The 17,127-nt window shown below is 45.3% G+C and overlaps 1 protein-coding gene across 5 annotated transcripts; it reads left to right on the forward strand.

The window, feature by feature from the left end:
- Positions 1-2,742: 2,742 nt before the first annotated feature.
- On the forward strand, positions 2,743-14,939 carry gata3 (GATA binding protein 3). Of its 5 annotated transcripts, none has more exons than XM_054768116.1 (6): positions 2,743-5,658; positions 6,002-6,529; positions 8,207-8,263; positions 8,421-8,467; positions 9,423-9,548; positions 13,663-14,939. In XM_054768116.1, the coding sequence occupies exons 1-6, from the start codon at positions 5,424-5,426 to the stop codon at positions 13,951-13,953; spliced, it is 1,284 nt and encodes a 427-aa protein (XP_054624091.1). In that variant the 5' UTR covers positions 2,743-5,423; the 3' UTR covers positions 13,954-14,939. The 5 variants fall into 5 exon arrangements, with proteins under 5 accessions (XP_054624091.1, XP_054624093.1, XP_054624090.1 ...); XM_054768118.1 differs by having other exon boundaries at positions 6,002-6,472; XM_054768115.1 differs by lacking the exon at positions 8,421-8,467 and having other exon boundaries at positions 8,207-8,352.
- Positions 14,940-17,127: the final 2,188 nt, after the last annotated feature.

Below are 17,127 nucleotides of genomic sequence, written 5' to 3' on the forward strand. Positions count from 1 at the left end.
AATAATAAACAAATAAATAAATAATAATGTAAATAAACTGTTTTTGAAATGAAATTCATTCATTTTAATAGATGTTTATTGATGTTATATATATTTGGAATCACCCTTTTTTCATTTTTAATACTTTGTTGTTTTCTTTATTTGGTTTTAATTATTAAGACATAAATACTGTATAGAATGCACACATGGATGTATAACTGTATAACATATTCCTAGCCTGTATATAATATGAATAAATAATCATGGAAATAAACATTTTTCTAATTAAATTCAGTCATTTTAATATATGTTTATTGATGTAATATACATATATTTTAAATTTTAAGCTTTCATAATTTTTAACACTTCTTTATTTAGTTTGCATGACATAAATAGTGTATAAAATACATACAAATATTGATAATAGTATCATGTATTTCTAGCCTGTATACCAGATAAATAAATAATCATGTAAATAAACATGGTTGTTTTTTACATGAAATTCATTCATTTCAACAGATGTTTATTTATATTACAGATTTTATTGTTTTTGTAAAGATATGTTATTATTTTTAATCATAATTTTGCTTTCATTATTAATAAATAAATATAATAGACATTATGTATCATAAATCCGAACAAATATTTAGCCCAAATAAACAGTGCAAAGCAAATCGCCATTTTTAGAATGATTACTGATATGATATATATTTGTATGAATGATGGATAAATGAGATGTTCCGTGTGTGTATGACTGACATGGTCACGTAAAGCCATACCCGAGCTACGTGAGGTGCGTGTGTGCGTGCGTGATGGATGATGTGTTCTTGGTGCAAAATAAACCAGGAGTGTGAGTGCAGGAGATGGCAGGTCGATGCTGTTAATTTCAGGTTGAAATTGACACACTAATTATAACGCTGGAAGACTGGCGGGAGAGATTAGGCCTGCCCCGCCACCCCCTTCTTCTCCCCATCCCCCCCATCCCGCCTCCTCCTTTATCAGATCCCCTCTTCTATTTTAGCAATTAAACATGCTAAAAGCATTTCTTGGCCCGGGGATGAAACTGTGTGCTAACACGGCCATCACTTTCCCCATCAGATTCATTGTGATGTATTAGATGCAATAAATTATCCCATGTAACAAAACATGGCGCGCTGAAAGGCTGATAATCTGCAGAGGCGAGATAAGGATTCATTATTCCAAATCATTATGAATCCAGCCTTGGCTCTCACTTCTTTCTTAATCAGCTTCTGTGATCCTGGAGACGTGCAGCGGCAGATAAGAGCTGCACCCGTTTACGATTCTCCCCACCTCGGCCTAATATTTGCTTTCAAAAATCAAATGGCTGCAGGAGAGGCGGGAGGGAAAAGGCGCGCGTTGGAGGCGTTTTGTCTCCAATTAAGGTCATCTTTGTCGTCACGGTGCAACTGGCACCCCCCACCAGTGGGTGCAAGTGTTTAATTTTTTATTTAAAAAATCCCTAAAATGAATGTGCTTTAATTGAATGTTCCTATCAAAGCATCACCTTGACCAAAAATAAGCACTTTAGCAAGAAATCCTCACTATGTGTTCTTTCCTCTCTCCGCGTGTTTGGATACTGGAATACTAATTCCACAAATGAAAAGCTCAGATTAGCTGGCGCGCGCGCGTGGAAATAGCGAATTATTCATTTGGCGCCACTTTATACAGCCAATTAATTTATGACTTTAATTCAATTTCTCCCTCAAAGATAGATTGGGGTGTGATCACTTTACATTCTCCTTCACAGAGTCAAAGCGGCACCACCACTCATCCCCCCCTCCTCGCAAAGAGCGCCATGCCGGCATCCTTTTTCCCGCCTCCAACATGGCCGCACTCTGCCGCGGGTCACGAGTACGTGGAGAGGAGGCGAGCGTCACGTGAGTTCCCGCTATCACGCCCGAGAAATGCCACAAACACATTTGGACTTTTTTTTCCCATAAAAACAACATATTTCATTTTTAAGGCGTCTATGCAGCGAAAGGCCACAGAAAACCTTAGAATGTGCACGCACTCACACACCAACATGCATCACAGCCAGGATGATATCAATAGCTTCACTTACATTTGGAAGTCAGTACAAAATAAGAGAAGAAAATACAAATCAATATAATCATAGCAAGTTAAATAAATGACTAGGCCTATGTGGTATATAAAATCATAAATTAAATTAAAAAAACAACAACAAAATAATATAGCACTACAAAAATAATATATATGTAGTTTATAAAGTCAATTATGGAATAATATAGTACATTTTGTAAAAAAAAAAATCAATAAAATAACATAAACGTAATGTATAACATAGCTTCAAATAGGTTCTAGGCCTATGACTTCTATAAATGATAACAATAAGCATTCACGAGCAGCATGCGCGTGTATTTACGTGCTGATAAATGCAGTGAGGCGCGTCTGTGACGTCACGCCTCCGGCTTTTAGCCACAGTTTCACTTTGATGTCACGTGTTTAAAAAAATAAAAAGAAAAAATAAATCCTCCTCCAAAAAAGACGGCAAATATCATAAATAACTGCGCTATTTTTGTGCGAAAACCGGAAGAGGCCGAGTGCAGCAACCCTTGGCGTGCACGTGGGCGCGTGCACGTCCCAGTCCTCCGCCTCCCGCTCCTCTCCCCTCCCCTCCCCTCCCCTCCCCGCTCGCTGCTCGTGCACATGGACCTTCAGCCAGCGCGTGCATCTTCAGCGCATTCGCGGGGGGGAAAAAGGGGGCCGAGTGAGCAGGTCAGTAAAACATCATTTGTTGTTCTTATGATTTATTATTATTTTTTTTAATCGCCTTTCACGGCTGCATGTTTTCCTCGCGTGTATGCGCGTGCGTGCGAGTCTTGAACGGAATGCTGCTCGCTCGGTAACTTTTTTTTTCGGGTTGAAATGTTGTCCAGCAAGACCGAATGGATGGGATTATTAGGATTCTTCTTCTTCTTCTTCTTATTCTTATTATTATTATTATGATCAATGATACCGATGACGATGATGAGAGTCATGTCCGATGCAGCGGAGGCTGCGTGTCCATTGTGCACGCAGCCTCGCGCACGGTCGCCATTGTTGCCTCGTCGGGCTTCATTTGCTGCTAAAATAAGAGAAAAGCTACAACTAAAAATCATCAAAATAATAATAATAATAAGTGAAATATAAATAAGACTTTACCTGCTCTGCTTCGTGCACGCCTTCCAGTCTTTTTAGTCCTCCCACACACACGCGCACGCACACACACACCCACACCACATGATAAAATGATTTTTTTTTAAATAACGGCGTTATTTAATTTCATGAGGCCTCCAAAGGACAAAAAGGCTCAAATGCGGAGTTGCGTTGATGTGCTTTCCGGTTGTCTGTCAGGAATTGAGTGCTTCATCACACAAAATGACTTTTATGTGCCTCTTTGCCCATCAATTTTCAGAATGACACAAAAGAGTAGGAACCGTAATTATTCTGGGAATAATAACTCTTGAAAAAAAGAAGACGGTTTCTTACTTTCACGCACGCACACGCGGCAACGTTATTTCACGCCCTCGCTGTTTCCTTCCAAGAAGCCGAGCTGCTTCACACCGTCCTGACAATTCGTCTCTTATTTGACTCACAATCAGTTGGCCTTTTATTCGCGTCTGGGATTCCACGTTCGTTTATTCCTCCGGATAATTCCCCCACGGGTGTGAAATCACATAAATGTAGTTGTGGCGTGTGGACGGAATAATATCTGACGGGGGAAGGAGCATTTCCTCGTCTGGAAAACGCACTTTGAAATTTTTCACTCGTCCACTCCTTGAGCTGCTTCTTTTATTGTCATTTTTGCGCCGTGCTGATGAACTGGCTGCTAAAGGAGCCCCCGCAAGGCCAAGTGCACCCACACACACGCGCGTTATCAGCGCCATTTCATCCCAGGCTGCCAGTGGAATAATCCACGCCGGTCTTAGATTGTCACATATAACACTCCCTATCATGGTGCTAGAATTCAAAGAAAAAAGTCCGATTCAAATCTAAATTGTCCCTTTCACCCTCCTGTTGTTTTTAGATGTTTATTTTACTGACGGGGGGGGGGGAATAATCCTAATCTGGGTTTAAGGCCCCGTTTAATTTGGTGTGCGTGCCTGCACACCTTGGGATCTGCTGGATCATTCTGGATCACAACATGATTGGCTGCTTAGACCGACTCCAAGTGTACCTTTTCATCCTCCTCACTTCCGGGATGTTTACACCGACGTGACGTCACACCCGATGCGCCCCTCCCCTGCGTGACAAATAATCCGATTAATTTCAAACTAGTTGGATGTTTTCCCCCAACAAAGGCACATGATTATGTTTGCAAAGATTTCATCACTTCTATCTGTTGTTTATTCATATTTGATGTGTTTTATTGCTGTTTGCATTCATTTGATTGATGACGTTTAACCACATCTGACGTCACCCCAACCCCCAGTCAAGCCCATTGATCATTTTTGTTGTTATTAATTAAAACTTATTTTTAGTATTCCGAAAAGAGAAGGAAGGAAGAAAAAGAAAGAGGACACGTGAACATAATGGAACTTTTGCCACGGGAGGTGCGCGTGCACTTTAGGAGCCATGCATGCAGGCCGCGAGAGGACGCCGTGGTGCAGCGGAAGACGACAACCCGCACGCCTCAGCTGCACTTTCACAGTAAAAAAAAAAAAAAAAAGACCATAACCTTGTTGAAGAGATTTCAAGCCGCGCATGCGCACTCCAGCCGCTTCCTTTTAAAGCGACGACATCGTATCTTTGTTTTTAAAACGTCCTGAAGTGGCATCGAGACACGTCCCCGCCAGTGTCCCCTGCAGCCCCCGCGCGCGTTCGGTTCAATTAGGCCAGGCCCCGCCCCCGCCCCCCACCCCCTCGGCTGATGACACCCACCCAGGACCCTCCTTAAGTTGCGTCGCGCCACAGCTGTCTGCTCTCATTGAGCCGCCTGGCGCCATCCTGAAAGAATGCCTTCAGTGTGAGGACGCATAGACAGAGAGAGAGAGAGAGGGAGAGAGAGAGAGAGAGAGAGAGAGAGAGTTAACCTGTTGATGCCCCCCCCTTCATCACATCACATCATTCCCTCCAGCCCAAAACAAGAAAGACTGACTTTTTGGGGGGGAGTTGAGGATCTCCGCCCGGGACTCTTCTTCTTCCTCCTCTCCATGTTGGACGTACTCCTCTTCCCCCTCCTCTTCCTCCTCCTCCTCGTGTAATGCGGGCCGTGTGTTCCAGCAGACGTCCGTCGAACCGGGCCAGAACCGCTCGAGCGCTCTAACGTGTCCCGTGTGTGTGTGTGCGCGCGCGCGTGTGTGTATGTGTGTCCAGGTGACTTGTGGATTTTTTAACGCTGAAAGGCAGACGAGAAGGCGAAGAAGACGGATTTTTCTCGCTACTCTTCTTCCTCGCATGAACATTTGAAGACGCAAAGAATCATGGAAGTAAGCGCGGACCAGCCCCGCTGGATGAGCCCCCACCCCGCGGTGCTGAACGAGCAGCATCCCGGCTCGCATCACCCGGGCCTCGGCCACTCGTACATGGACCCCTCGCAGTACCCGCTGGCTGACGATGTGGATGTACTCTTTAATATCGACGGGCAGGGGAACCACGTCTCCCCCTACTACGGCAACTCTGTGCGGGCCGTGCAGCGGTATCCCCCCCCTCCACACAGTAAGTACTCCAGTCTGCTTTTGGAAAAAAAAAAAAAGAAATGGAGTTCGTGCATTTTTAAAACGAAACTAGCAGCAAAAAAAAAATTAAAAATAAAACAATAAAACAATTCATGTTTTCCCCAAACATGACCTGCTTTGAAAAATGAAGTGAAAACAATTTAAATTGGTGCATTCTTTTACAAATTTTGAAAAGGTAAAATCGTGCATCTTCAAAAAAAGACAATTCAACGCAAATGTGTTGAAAAATGCTCCTGATTAACAGTGAATAATTACTGTAAATATTCAAATGAGAAAGTATTTGTATCAAAGTATGCATTCAAATGAGAAAGTGGTGTCCGCAGGTAGCCAGGTGTGCCGGCCCTCCCTGCTGCACGGCTCCCTGCCCTGGCTGGAGGGCAGCAAAGGCATCGGCCCCCACCACAGCACGTCCCCGTGGAACCTGAGCCCCTTCCCCAAGAACCCCCTCCACCACGGCTCCCCGGCCGGCCTGTCCGTGTACCCCCCGGCCTCGTCGTCGTCCACCGGACACTCCAGTCCGCACCTCTTCACCTTCCCCCCCACCCCTCCCAAGGACGTGTCCCCGGACCCGGGCATCTCCACGCCGGGCCCGGGCGGGTCCGGGCGGCAGGAGGACAAGGAGTGCATCAAGTACCAGGTGACCCTGGCCGAGAGCATGAAGCTGGAGTCCGCTCACAGCAGGAGCGTGGCGGCCATGGGGCCAGGCTCGTCCTCTGCCCACCACCCCATCGCCACATACCCACCCTATGTCCCAGAATACGGGCCAGGCCTCTTCCCACCAAGTAGCCTGATAGGTGGGTCCTCTTCTAGTTATGGTTCCAAAACAAGACCAAAAACAAGGTCCTGTTCAGGTAGGCGTGCGCTTTATTCCATTCTTGCTTCTACCACACGCAGCCATGTTGCACCTCACACTAACCCTAAAAAAAGCCATCCTAACTGCACGTGAATGCATCCTATCAAACAGCACGCTATTGCTTCGTGTTCACACAGGAAACGATGAAGGCACTTCGCCGTAAAAAGGCTGCAGAGCTTCTCGGATGCTCGCAGTAATCTCATTACCGTCACGTCGCTGAGCGCCACTTTGTTGGGGCCGTGAAGAGATGCTGCTATAGCTTGAAAAACACACCCATTAATTACCTTCACTGTTTTTATTAGCAGATTAATATCTGCTTCTTCTTTTCATTCACGGGAGGATTAGTCGATGCATATCATCTGGATTATTATTTCCACGCCAAGGCGCTTTTTAATGGGGAGGATAATGTGTCATTTCGTTTTCACCAGTTGTGTTTGTTATTATTTTTTTTGGGGGGGGGGCGAAAAGACTAAAAAGCACACGTCCTGCGTTCGTTTGACACAAAGCGCGCCAAGGAGGAAAAGCGTCGCGCGCACACGCACACGCAAACAAAGGAGGAAGTGTGTCGTCGCGCGACGCGGGCGCGCGCAACGAGCGCCCCTCTTTCACTTTTCCACGCGCGCGCACGCGCACGCCATTTCGCCAAAACCGCTGGAGCGCGTCCCGCCTGCACGTGTCACGGCAGAAGCACTCAAATGCTCATTGTTGTTATTGCTATGAAATGCATTTTTACACCAGACAATATTTGTTGAAAATGATGAAAAAATAGATATATTTAAAAATGCTTCTGACAAGGCCCTGATAACACGTGCTATTGTTTTTATTCATGTGTGTTTTATGCTTGAAATTGCCGGTCTGATGTTCTTCCTGCATGTTTCATTGCACAGATAAAAGAACTGCTAAAAACGTCACGTCCACTTCAATGTTTGTTGTTTTTTGTCACTGTTGTTTTTGTGTTTAAAAAAGTAAAAAAAAAGTCAACATCACGTCCAACTGAATAGTGGAATTATTTTTGTTTCTAGAATTTATTGTTGCAAAACACAAGCCATATATTTAATTCTGTTGAAGGTTTTTAAAAAGGTCAAATCCAGACCATGTAAAAGTGAATAATGGATTTGAAACAACTCATTGTTGAAAAACACCAGCGCTGCTTTTAATTTCTTGTTTTATTATTTAATCAAATCAAAGCCATGTTGAGTTGAATAATGGATTTTTTTTTACAAATATTGTTTTTTTGTGTGTGTGGAAAAACACAAGCAATATTTTCAATTTCTTTTCAACATTTAGAAAACAAATTACAATGCAAATCATGTCCAATTGAATAATGGATGAAAAAAAGTAATGTTGAAAACCACAAGCACTATTAATCATGTCTTTTTTAACATTCTTTCTATTATTTCAAATCAAACTCATGTTGAGGACAATAATGGCTTTTTAACTATTTGTTTTTTGTGTGTGAAAAACACAAGCAATACATTTTTTTAAATTTAAAATCCAAACCATGTCCAGCTGGATACATTGCGGTAGTCCAGCAGTGCAAGCACTTTTCCAGTACATGAAAGATTGAATGTGCTGACATGAATTATGTGTCATTTTCAGTGTAGCTATTTTTTGCTAACGACTGTTTGTGTGTTTTTTTCCTGTGTGTGTTTCCCCCCCGCCCCTCCCTCTGCAGAGGGCAGGGAGTGCGTGAACTGCGGGGCCACGTCGACCCCGCTGTGGCGGCGGGACGGTACGGGTCACTATCTGTGTAACGCCTGCGGACTGTACCACAAGATGAACGGCCAGAACCGGCCCCTCATCAAGCCCAAACGGCGGCTGGTACGTGAACGCGCCACGCTTGTCTCTTGATGACATGTGCGTCTCTCTCTCTGTGTTTCCCTCTCCAGGAAGAAGTAGGCCTATTAGCTGCAGGAAATTGACTCGACAAGTGCAGGTCTCTGCTTTCAGATACTATGACAGAACTGCACTGTTTATTACTTTTATTATTATTATTATCATTATTATTATTATTACTGTCATTGGTTCTGTAGTCTTGTGCAGGCCTGCATTCAAATCATACATTGTAGGATTTAGGTTATCATTTTGGGGCCTGGGTGGGGGGGGGTCTCCTGTAGGTTGGAGCTGCAGGAGAAACCCCCGACGTTGAAATGAGCAGACTTCCCCGGAAAAGGCTGCCGGAAGTGTGATAAGAGTCCAAAATGCTGCTCTTAAATGCCCGTCTTTCCTTGGTGTAAAATCGAGCGGCGTGTGTAAATATAGGATGGCATGAATATTCCAGGCACACTGCGAGGTTATTAGAGGCCGCCGCGTGTTTATAATTGGAAAGATAATCAGCGTCCTTCGCGCTCACCTGCTTATTGATTTGAAAAAAGAAAAAAAGAGAGATTAGAACATCAATGTCAAGCATCCAGGCAGCTAAATCCATCAGCACTTTCACTGGAAGCTCGGCTGCAGCCGCCTGGAGCGAAGCCCCCACTCCTCCACCCCAAAATATCCCCCCTTCTTTAATTAGCCCGCTCTTTATTAGCCTAGCAAAGCATTAGCAAAGCTGGGAACGCCTTCCCGCATCCAATTCTGCACCTGGTTTTGCCAGGTGGCGCTCCAGAGACGAGTGCTTTCTTTAAAGGAGGACGTTTAATCAGATTTAATGGCTCTCTCTTTTATGTCTTGTCTAAATGTTGATTCTGCACTGCTGCTATTTTTAGACCTCCTGCTCCTTCCCCTCCCTCATTTCAAACCTGTTCAGCTTTAGCCGTAATATTTGGAAGCTGTGTATGTGTGTATTTGTGTACGTGCGGAGGCGTCGTACGCACCTCGTGTCGCTTCTTGGACGCGGTCATGTGACGCTCTCTTCCTGTGTGTGTGTGCGCGTGTGTGTGTATGCGCAGTCGGCGGCCCGGCGCGCTGGAACATCGTGCGCCAACTGCCAGACGACCACCACCACGCTGTGGAGGCGGAACGCCAACGGGGACCCCGTGTGCAACGCCTGCGGCCTCTACTTCAAGCTGCACAATGTAAGTTAACACACGTACCAAAAAAACCCAAGTCTTCCCGTACAGGAAGTATTAGGGTTCATTTTAGGGTAAAAATTAGGGCTAGATTAGGGTTAACTTTGGGGTTAATGTTAGGGTAAAAATTAGGGTTAAGGTTAGAGTTAAGGTGAGTTTTTGGGTAAGAGTTAAGGTTAAGTTTAAGGTTAGGGTTAGTGTTAATTTTAGGGCTAGGGCTATGGTAAAATTAGGTTTAGGGTTAATTTTAGGGTAAGAATTACAGTTAGGATTACAGTTAGTTTTAGGGTTACTTTTAGGGATAGGGTTAGGGTAAAAAATAGGGTTAAGGTTAGAGTTAGGGTTAATTTTAGGGTAAGAATTACAGTTAGGGTTACAGTTAATTTTAGGGGTAAGGTGAGGGTCAAAATTAGGGTTAAGGTTAGAGTTAGGGTTAATTCTAGGGCTAGGATTTGGGTTAAGTTTTGACAGTGCAATGTCGTCCCAAATCTATGACTGTCGTTACGCACTTACCAGAAATAATGGCAAGATTTACCGGCTTCTTCGTCTTCTCCCCTTCGGAACCACTCGACGGACGGACAATTGCCCGACTTTGTGAATTTGTTCCAACTTTTTCCGTCTTGCGTGGTAAGTGAGTCGAGGTTCGGTCAAACTTTACCACCCTGGACAGTCGCCCATCTTGGCTACCTAGCCTAAGTGGAGGGACTAGCGTAAAAAGCGACGGGGTAACAACTGCCTCACTTGAAGCACAAGCCATAAAAAGTCATAAGGAATTAATTTGTCATGATCGTGCAATGGAGACGTTGGGAGGGGAAAAGCTCCGTCGAGTGGTTGCAAAGGAGAGACGAAGAACTAACGAGAGTTTGGGATTTGGGGCAGCACTGCACGGTTAGGAAATATACGCACTTAATGAAGTGTGCTGGCGGAATATTTTGTTTGAGACGCAGTGCGATTTAGTAGGTGTCACCTTCTCTCCCCAACAACCCCCCCCCCATCTCCCAATGCCATCTTTGTTTTCCTGTCACGTCCCTGAGTGCTAATTGTCCCTGCAGAGCGCGAGCCTCGCCGATAAAGCGAATGAACGATTTATTGGCAGCTGGCGTGAATCCGAGAGGGCCGAGCTCGCGAATATTAAGGGTGGGGGTGGTGGTGGTTGGGGGGCTTAATTAAAATCCCATTAATTTTCGAGCCTCTCGCTCTTTTTCGCTACGTTTCGCTTCCGCGGCGACTCCTCGTCCCTCCTTCATCTAACCACCATTCCCTCAGATTCGCTTTGGCCCCCCCCCCCCCACACACACATCCTCAATTTGAAAGCACCCCGGGGAGTCGACCGAGTGGGCCGCCACAAAAGCTGTCAATTTCCATCAAGCGTCCGTCGTAGTTCAAGCGAGTGAAACGGGAATAAAAAGGTCTGCATGGATGTAACATATTCCTCTTATGGGGGGGAAAGGCGAGTACATGCTTGTCACGCACGACTCTATCCAATCACTCCATGTTCCTCTCGCAAGAATATTCCACAATCAGCGCCTTGAACCCACCTTGAACCCTGCCGCCATCTTCCACGTTATTTTGGGACGCGTGTCACGCTTGAAAGTGCGTTAACTCCCAAACACCCGGCACTGGACGATGGTAGACCCCCGCTAATCTCAGATAACCCGCGAATGGTGAACAAAAATGGATTCATTGAGATACACAAAAAATGGTCAAACAGGAGGTCAGCAAACCAAATGCCTCCCATCACTCATGGGGCAGCGAAAAAGTCGCTGCACCACATTGACACAGTTAGTGTTGGGGTTCAGTTTAGGGTAAAAATTAGGGTTAGGTTCAGGATTAAGTTTAGTGTTAACTTTAGGGGTAGGGTTGGGGTAAAAAATAGGGTTATGTTTAGGGTTATGGTTACTTTTAGGATAAGAATTATGATTAGGATTAGGGTTATGGTTAATATTGGGGTTCATTTTAGGGTAAAAATTAGGGTTAGGTTTAGGATTAAGTTTAGTGTTAACTTTAGAGGTAGGGTTAGGGTAAAAATGAGGGTTAAGGTTAGGGTTAGAGTTAATTTTAGGGCTAGGATTAGGGTTAAGGTGTGACAGAGTGATGTCCTATATAAGACACCGGGCACTGTCTGTACCACGTGTTACTTGTGCTATTTTCGGTTGCACCTTGAGTGAGGTAAGCTTGACCAATGATGGCTTTGCTATGAATAAACTGGTGAATTATGGAGATGACGAGCATAAAATGGAGTGTTTTCACCACAAGTGAAAAAATTATGTGAAAAACTTGTTGAATTTGTGGGGGTCGTGGATGCTAAATTGTGACTGTGGGAACTTTGATTGTTGGTTGATTCCCCAGCTGGGAGTTTGTTTTTGTGGGGTGCTGTCATGTCATCATCATATCATATTTATCACGCAGTAAGAATATTCCCGTTGGCACGCTGATCCGCATGACGTCAAAACAAAACGTGTATTTTTTTCCACCAAAAAGACAAAATGCTTGGCTTTATGTTACATTTAGTGTGCGTCTCCATCCAGCGTACGGACAAACACCAGCTTCCTCAACCTTTAAACCCTGCAGCCCCCAGTGCAGGGGGCGGTGTGCTGGCGTTTGTGTTTCTGCTACGCCAAGCTGGTAACGGCACACACACGCTATACACCCGCGCCACCGGAGGAACGTTGGCCACGAGCTCAGCCGAGCCGGTCTCGTAAAAACCGAGAGCGCTGAAACGGGGAAAAGGTTGAATGAAGTCACATGTCAGGAAACAAAACAGGAACGGAATACATTTGGCAGCCTTTGAACGCAACGCTTGGCCTTCCATCCTGCAAGTGTGACTCCTCTGCTGCTGAAGTGTTTACTCTTATGCAGTACTTATGTTTACTCTAATGCAGTACTTATGTTTACTCTTATGCAGTACTTATGTTTACTCTAATGCAGTACTTATGTTTACTCTTATGCAGTACTTATGTTTACTCTTATGCAGTACTTATGTTTACTCTAATGCAGTACTTATGTTTACTCTTATGCAGTACTTATGTTTACTCTTATGCAGTACTTATGTTTACTCTAATGCAGTACTTATGTTTACTCTTATGCAGTACTTATGTTTACTCTTATGCAGTACTTATGTTTACTCTAATGCAGTACTTATGTTTACTCTTATGCAGTACTTATGTTTACTCTTATGCAGTACTTATGTTTACTCTAATGCAGTACTTATGTTTACTCTTATGCAGTACTTATGTTTACTCTTATGCAGTACTTATGTTTACTCTAATGCAGTACTTATGTTTACTCTTATGCAGTACTTATGTTTACTCTTATGCAGTACTTATGTTTACTCTAATGCAGTAGCAACGTGCGTACGCCTGCAAACACGCACCGTCTCCCAAATGAAAGCAACACCCGGAAGTCAGTAACTTCATGCGGACAAGACGGCAGAATGCTTTTATAAAATGCCCGTATTTGTGTTGGCATGGCTTCGGTGATGAGGTTTTTTCCGTGGGGGGGGGGTGTGTTAACAGCTCCCCGCTCCTCCGTGGTCCGACTCGGCGCTCCCGTCTGTCGGCCCCAAGCGTCCCGGGAGCTTCAAAGAGCGGCGTCCGCAGAAAGTCAGTGCGGCGGCACGTCTTACAGAGTCAAACCACATCAGCGGGGGGGGGGGGTGCTGGCGTGGGGAGGGGGCTTACAGATCTCGGGCCTCCGCTAATCATGGAGGCCGCTCGGCTTTTGGAGTCAGCGAAAAATGCCAACGTCTCAGACGGACAGCGCCAGAGCGAGAAAGAAATCCCTGTTCCCATTTCTCCGGGAAAAAACGCTCCGAAAGATCAGGCAGCCCCCCCACCAACCTACCCCCGCGCCCCTCGTAATCCTGCCCACAGCCGGAATTCCATCATCCTGCTCTCGTTCTAAACCTAAACTGCAATATGGCAGCGGGGGCCCAGACGAGCACGCGGTCGAGGAGGACTTGGCGGTCGCGTGTCTCTGTGGTTCGCTAGCTTGACATTAGCTGCCAGGCTACCCCCCCACTCCCCACCCCCCTTGTTTGTTTCCTCCCGGCATGGCCGCCGCCTCCAAAATGGACGCCAACATACTAACCTGCCCTCTTTTCTGTCCCTTTGGAGAGCAGATCAACCGACCTCTGACCATGAAGAAGGAAGGCATCCAGACTCGCAACAGGAAGATGTCCAGCAAGTCCAAGAAGTCCAAAAAGTCCCAGGACACCATGGACGACTTCTCCAAGAGTCTGATGGACAAGAGCAGCTCTTTCAGCCCCGCCGCCCTCTCCCGCCACATGTCCTCCTTCCCGCCCTTCTCGCACTCCGGCCACATGCTGACCACGCCCACCCCCATGCACCCTTCCTCGAGCCTGCCCTTCGCCCCCCACCACCCCTCCAGTATGGTCACGGCCATGGGCTAGAGGTGACGCCCACCTCAGGCTCCTCTGCTGACGCGCCGCTCCCTCCGCTCCCTGAAGCCCCGCCCCTCTCTGACTGACAGGCCGTCATCTTCAGTTGATCTTATTTTTATAAAGTCACTTTGGGGGTGGGGGGAGGGGGGTGGAGGTAGGGCAGAAGGGGCGCACTGACCCAGCGGGACGGAGGGGCAGGACATTTGATTTCTCCCCCGAAATAAGGAGCTCCATTTGTGTACAAAAAGCCATCAAAAGGTCACCAAAAACTGACTTGGACCAAGCCCCCGCCCCCTTCCTGTTGCCACCGCCCCTCCCAGTCTTGCACCTGTGTAACAGGACACGCTCTTGAGCGAGCATGTTTGTACAAATTGTATCAAATACATTTAATGAATGAAGACTTGAGCGAAAAAGGAGGGCAGCTGTCCGCCAGAAGGTACGAGGGAGCGAGGGAGCGAGGGAGGGAGGAAGGGAGTCAGGGGGCGCACGCCGCCATCTTGGATTCAGTGTAATGCTAACGTTAACGCCGGCGTGTCTCTAGCTCGCCTTTCTTTTTATTTTTGGATGTGCTTTAAGTCTCGGCCTGTTGGTTTGTGTTGACGCGCACGCACGCACACACACACACACACACACACACACACGCACGCACGCACGCACACGCACACGCACACGCACACACACACACACACACTTAAGACTTTCATCCCGCCCACAGATTATATGCATTGTGAAAAAAAGTTCCTGTATTTGTTATTTGTATGTAAAAATCAGAGTACCAAAAATACGAAAGAAACAAAGATGTAGAATTATTTCTTTATGTTATGCAGACTGAATGGTTGTAAAAATTTAATAATAATAATCACTCGTGTAAAATATGGCTGCTTTGTTTTTTGTTTTTTTTTGTTTGTTTGTTTGTTTGTTTGGTACCCAACCCCCGTCCCCCCCGTCCCCCATCCCCACCCTTTGAAGAATAATAAAACTAGTTTCATCTCTGTTGGCGTGTTAGCGCTGTGATGGCGAGCTGTCCCTTTCTGTGACAGGAAGAGTTTTAACGCTAACAGGAAGCGCGCACATAAACAGTCACCGGCGAGGCACAAATCAAACAGTGGCGGGGTCGTGGGGTCAGCGTGCTTGGGCTGGGGGGGGGTTGTGTTGACTATGGATTGTGTTGTTTTTTTTGTTTAGTTTTTTTTGAGTGGCGCTTGAAAAATGTTGGGGGAAAAAAAAATATTATGTATTATTTTCCTACATCTTTCTGACAACTGTTCCTAATATTTTGAGCCTCTCGTGCTCCAAATCAAGATTTTTTTTTAGATTTCGATTAGATTAGATTAGATTGTATCTCATGACGCCATCCCTAATGAAGTGGCCCATCAGCTACAGCTGATCATCACTCTTCTCATAAATATATCTAAAATAAAATAAAATAAAATAAAATAAGCCTTTTTCTCAGCAATTAATGTGTAACACACAAACAAGTTTGTCGAGTCGGCATTTTTGGATTCAGCTCTTCTACTGCATCTCATGACTCCGTCCCTCAGCTCCCATTGTTATTCATTTCATTCCACGTCATTTCTTTTCATTACGCTAAATAATCAAGACTTTTCCAGCAATTAATCAGCAAAATACAAACAAGGTTGAGTAAAATAAGCTTTTAATAATGAAATAAAGTACACAACTCAAATCAAATAAGCTGTTGTGTCTCATTATCACTGTCCCTAATGAAGTGGGCCATCAGCTCCAGCAATAATAATAACGATGTAGTTCAGCTGATTTGGGACTTTTCTAGCAATTCTTTGTAAAATACAACAAGTTCGTTGTTAAAAAAGCTTTTTAAAAGACATTTGAGTTGTGACAGCAGCAATCCTGTGGATGTTTGAATGCGTTGGGCTGTTTTTAAAGCAGCAGTATGTAACATCCATACGTGCTGTCCAGGCTCCACTCACATTTTCTCCATCATTTGTTTGGGATCTGCGTGACCAATGCTGTGTTTTAGTAGCGGGTCGGGGCGGGGGGGCGGTCTGGGCCCGGGATGGGAATGGTGTGTGTGTGTACAGAGGGATTGGAGGGGAGATTTGCCCCATGACGGGACCCCCCCTGGCCTCCGCCTGACCCCGTCCTGAGTGGACGGGCTCAGGTGGGGGCTGAACTCTGTGTGATCCGAGGCGTCTTTCCACTCCGAGCATTTTCCTGTCCTTCAAGCGTCTGCCTCTCAGGTGGACACGATGACAGATTTGTTGCGGGGGGGGGGGGGCACATTCTGGAATACTTCATCTTCATCAGTTGGGGGTCAGGTCAGACTTGGGGTGGGAGGACTTCGCTGATATGCCCATCATTTTAGGAATAATTTTTAATATGATGACGTTAACGCATAAGAAGAATATTCGGTCACTTTTATTGCAAATGTTGATCAGAAATTGGAGGAGGACATCAATGTCGAGCCCGCTGGCGGGTTTGGAGGGGGAGGAGCGAGGCGTGTGTTTAAAAATAGATATTTTTATGAGCGTATCAATGACTCAGGTTTTTTTTTGTTCATTCTCTGGTGGTCCCTCAACCCCCAAAAAGCACTAAAGCATTTTATTTAAAGTTGAAAAAATCTGAAATTGGAAATCTGAAAACGTCAATGTCAAGCTCGCTGGCGGTTTTGGAGGGGGAAGAGTGAGCCGTGTGTTTAAAAATAGACATTTTTAAAGGTGTATCAATGACTCGTGGTTTTTTTTCATTCTGTGGTTGTCCCTTAACTCCCGAAACGCATAACGTGGCTTGCAAATGAGCTTTCATGGCATAAAAAAAGGTTTTAAAAAAGCGATTTCCATTTTGGGGAAGCCATATCCTGGCATAGTCACATGACACTTTCGGGACTTGATGAGGTCAAGCAGCGCACAAAGCTGAACAGGACACATTTTAGCATTTTATTTCAAGCGCTTAAAGTAATAAAAAAGTCATTTTTAATGGAAATGTTGATCCGAAATGGGAGAACATCAACATCAAGGCATTCCAGGGTTTGGAGGTGAAGGCGCGAGCTGTGTGTTTAAAAATAGACATTTTTATGGGCGTGTCAATGATTCACCTTTTTTTTTGCCATTTTCTGGTGGTCCCTTAAACTCCAAAAAGCATAACGTGGCTTAAAAAGAGCTTTCCTGGCATAAAATAAGCTTTCGGAAAAGAGCTATTGCCTTTTTG

Source organism: Dunckerocampus dactyliophorus, chromosome 2 (assembly GCF_027744805.1).
Source record: "Dunckerocampus dactyliophorus isolate RoL2022-P2 chromosome 2, RoL_Ddac_1.1, whole genome shotgun sequence".
In the NCBI taxonomy this organism is placed as follows: Eukaryota; Metazoa; Chordata; class Actinopteri; order Syngnathiformes; family Syngnathidae; genus Dunckerocampus; species Dunckerocampus dactyliophorus.

Bases quoted from the DNA above. Each gene is read 5' to 3' on its own strand.
- gata3 (XM_054768115.1), top strand. From the start codon at position 5,424: ATGGAAGTAAGCGCGGACCAGCCCCGCTGGATGAGCCCCCACCCCGCG. The intron at 8,353-9,422 runs GTACGTGAACGC...GTGTATGCGCAG, and splicing joins TCAAGCCCAAACGGCGGCTG to TCGGCGGCCCGGCGCGCTGG. The intron at 9,549-13,662 runs GTAAGTTAACAC...TTTGGAGAGCAG, and splicing joins TCTACTTCAAGCTGCACAAT to ATCAACCGACCTCTGACCAT.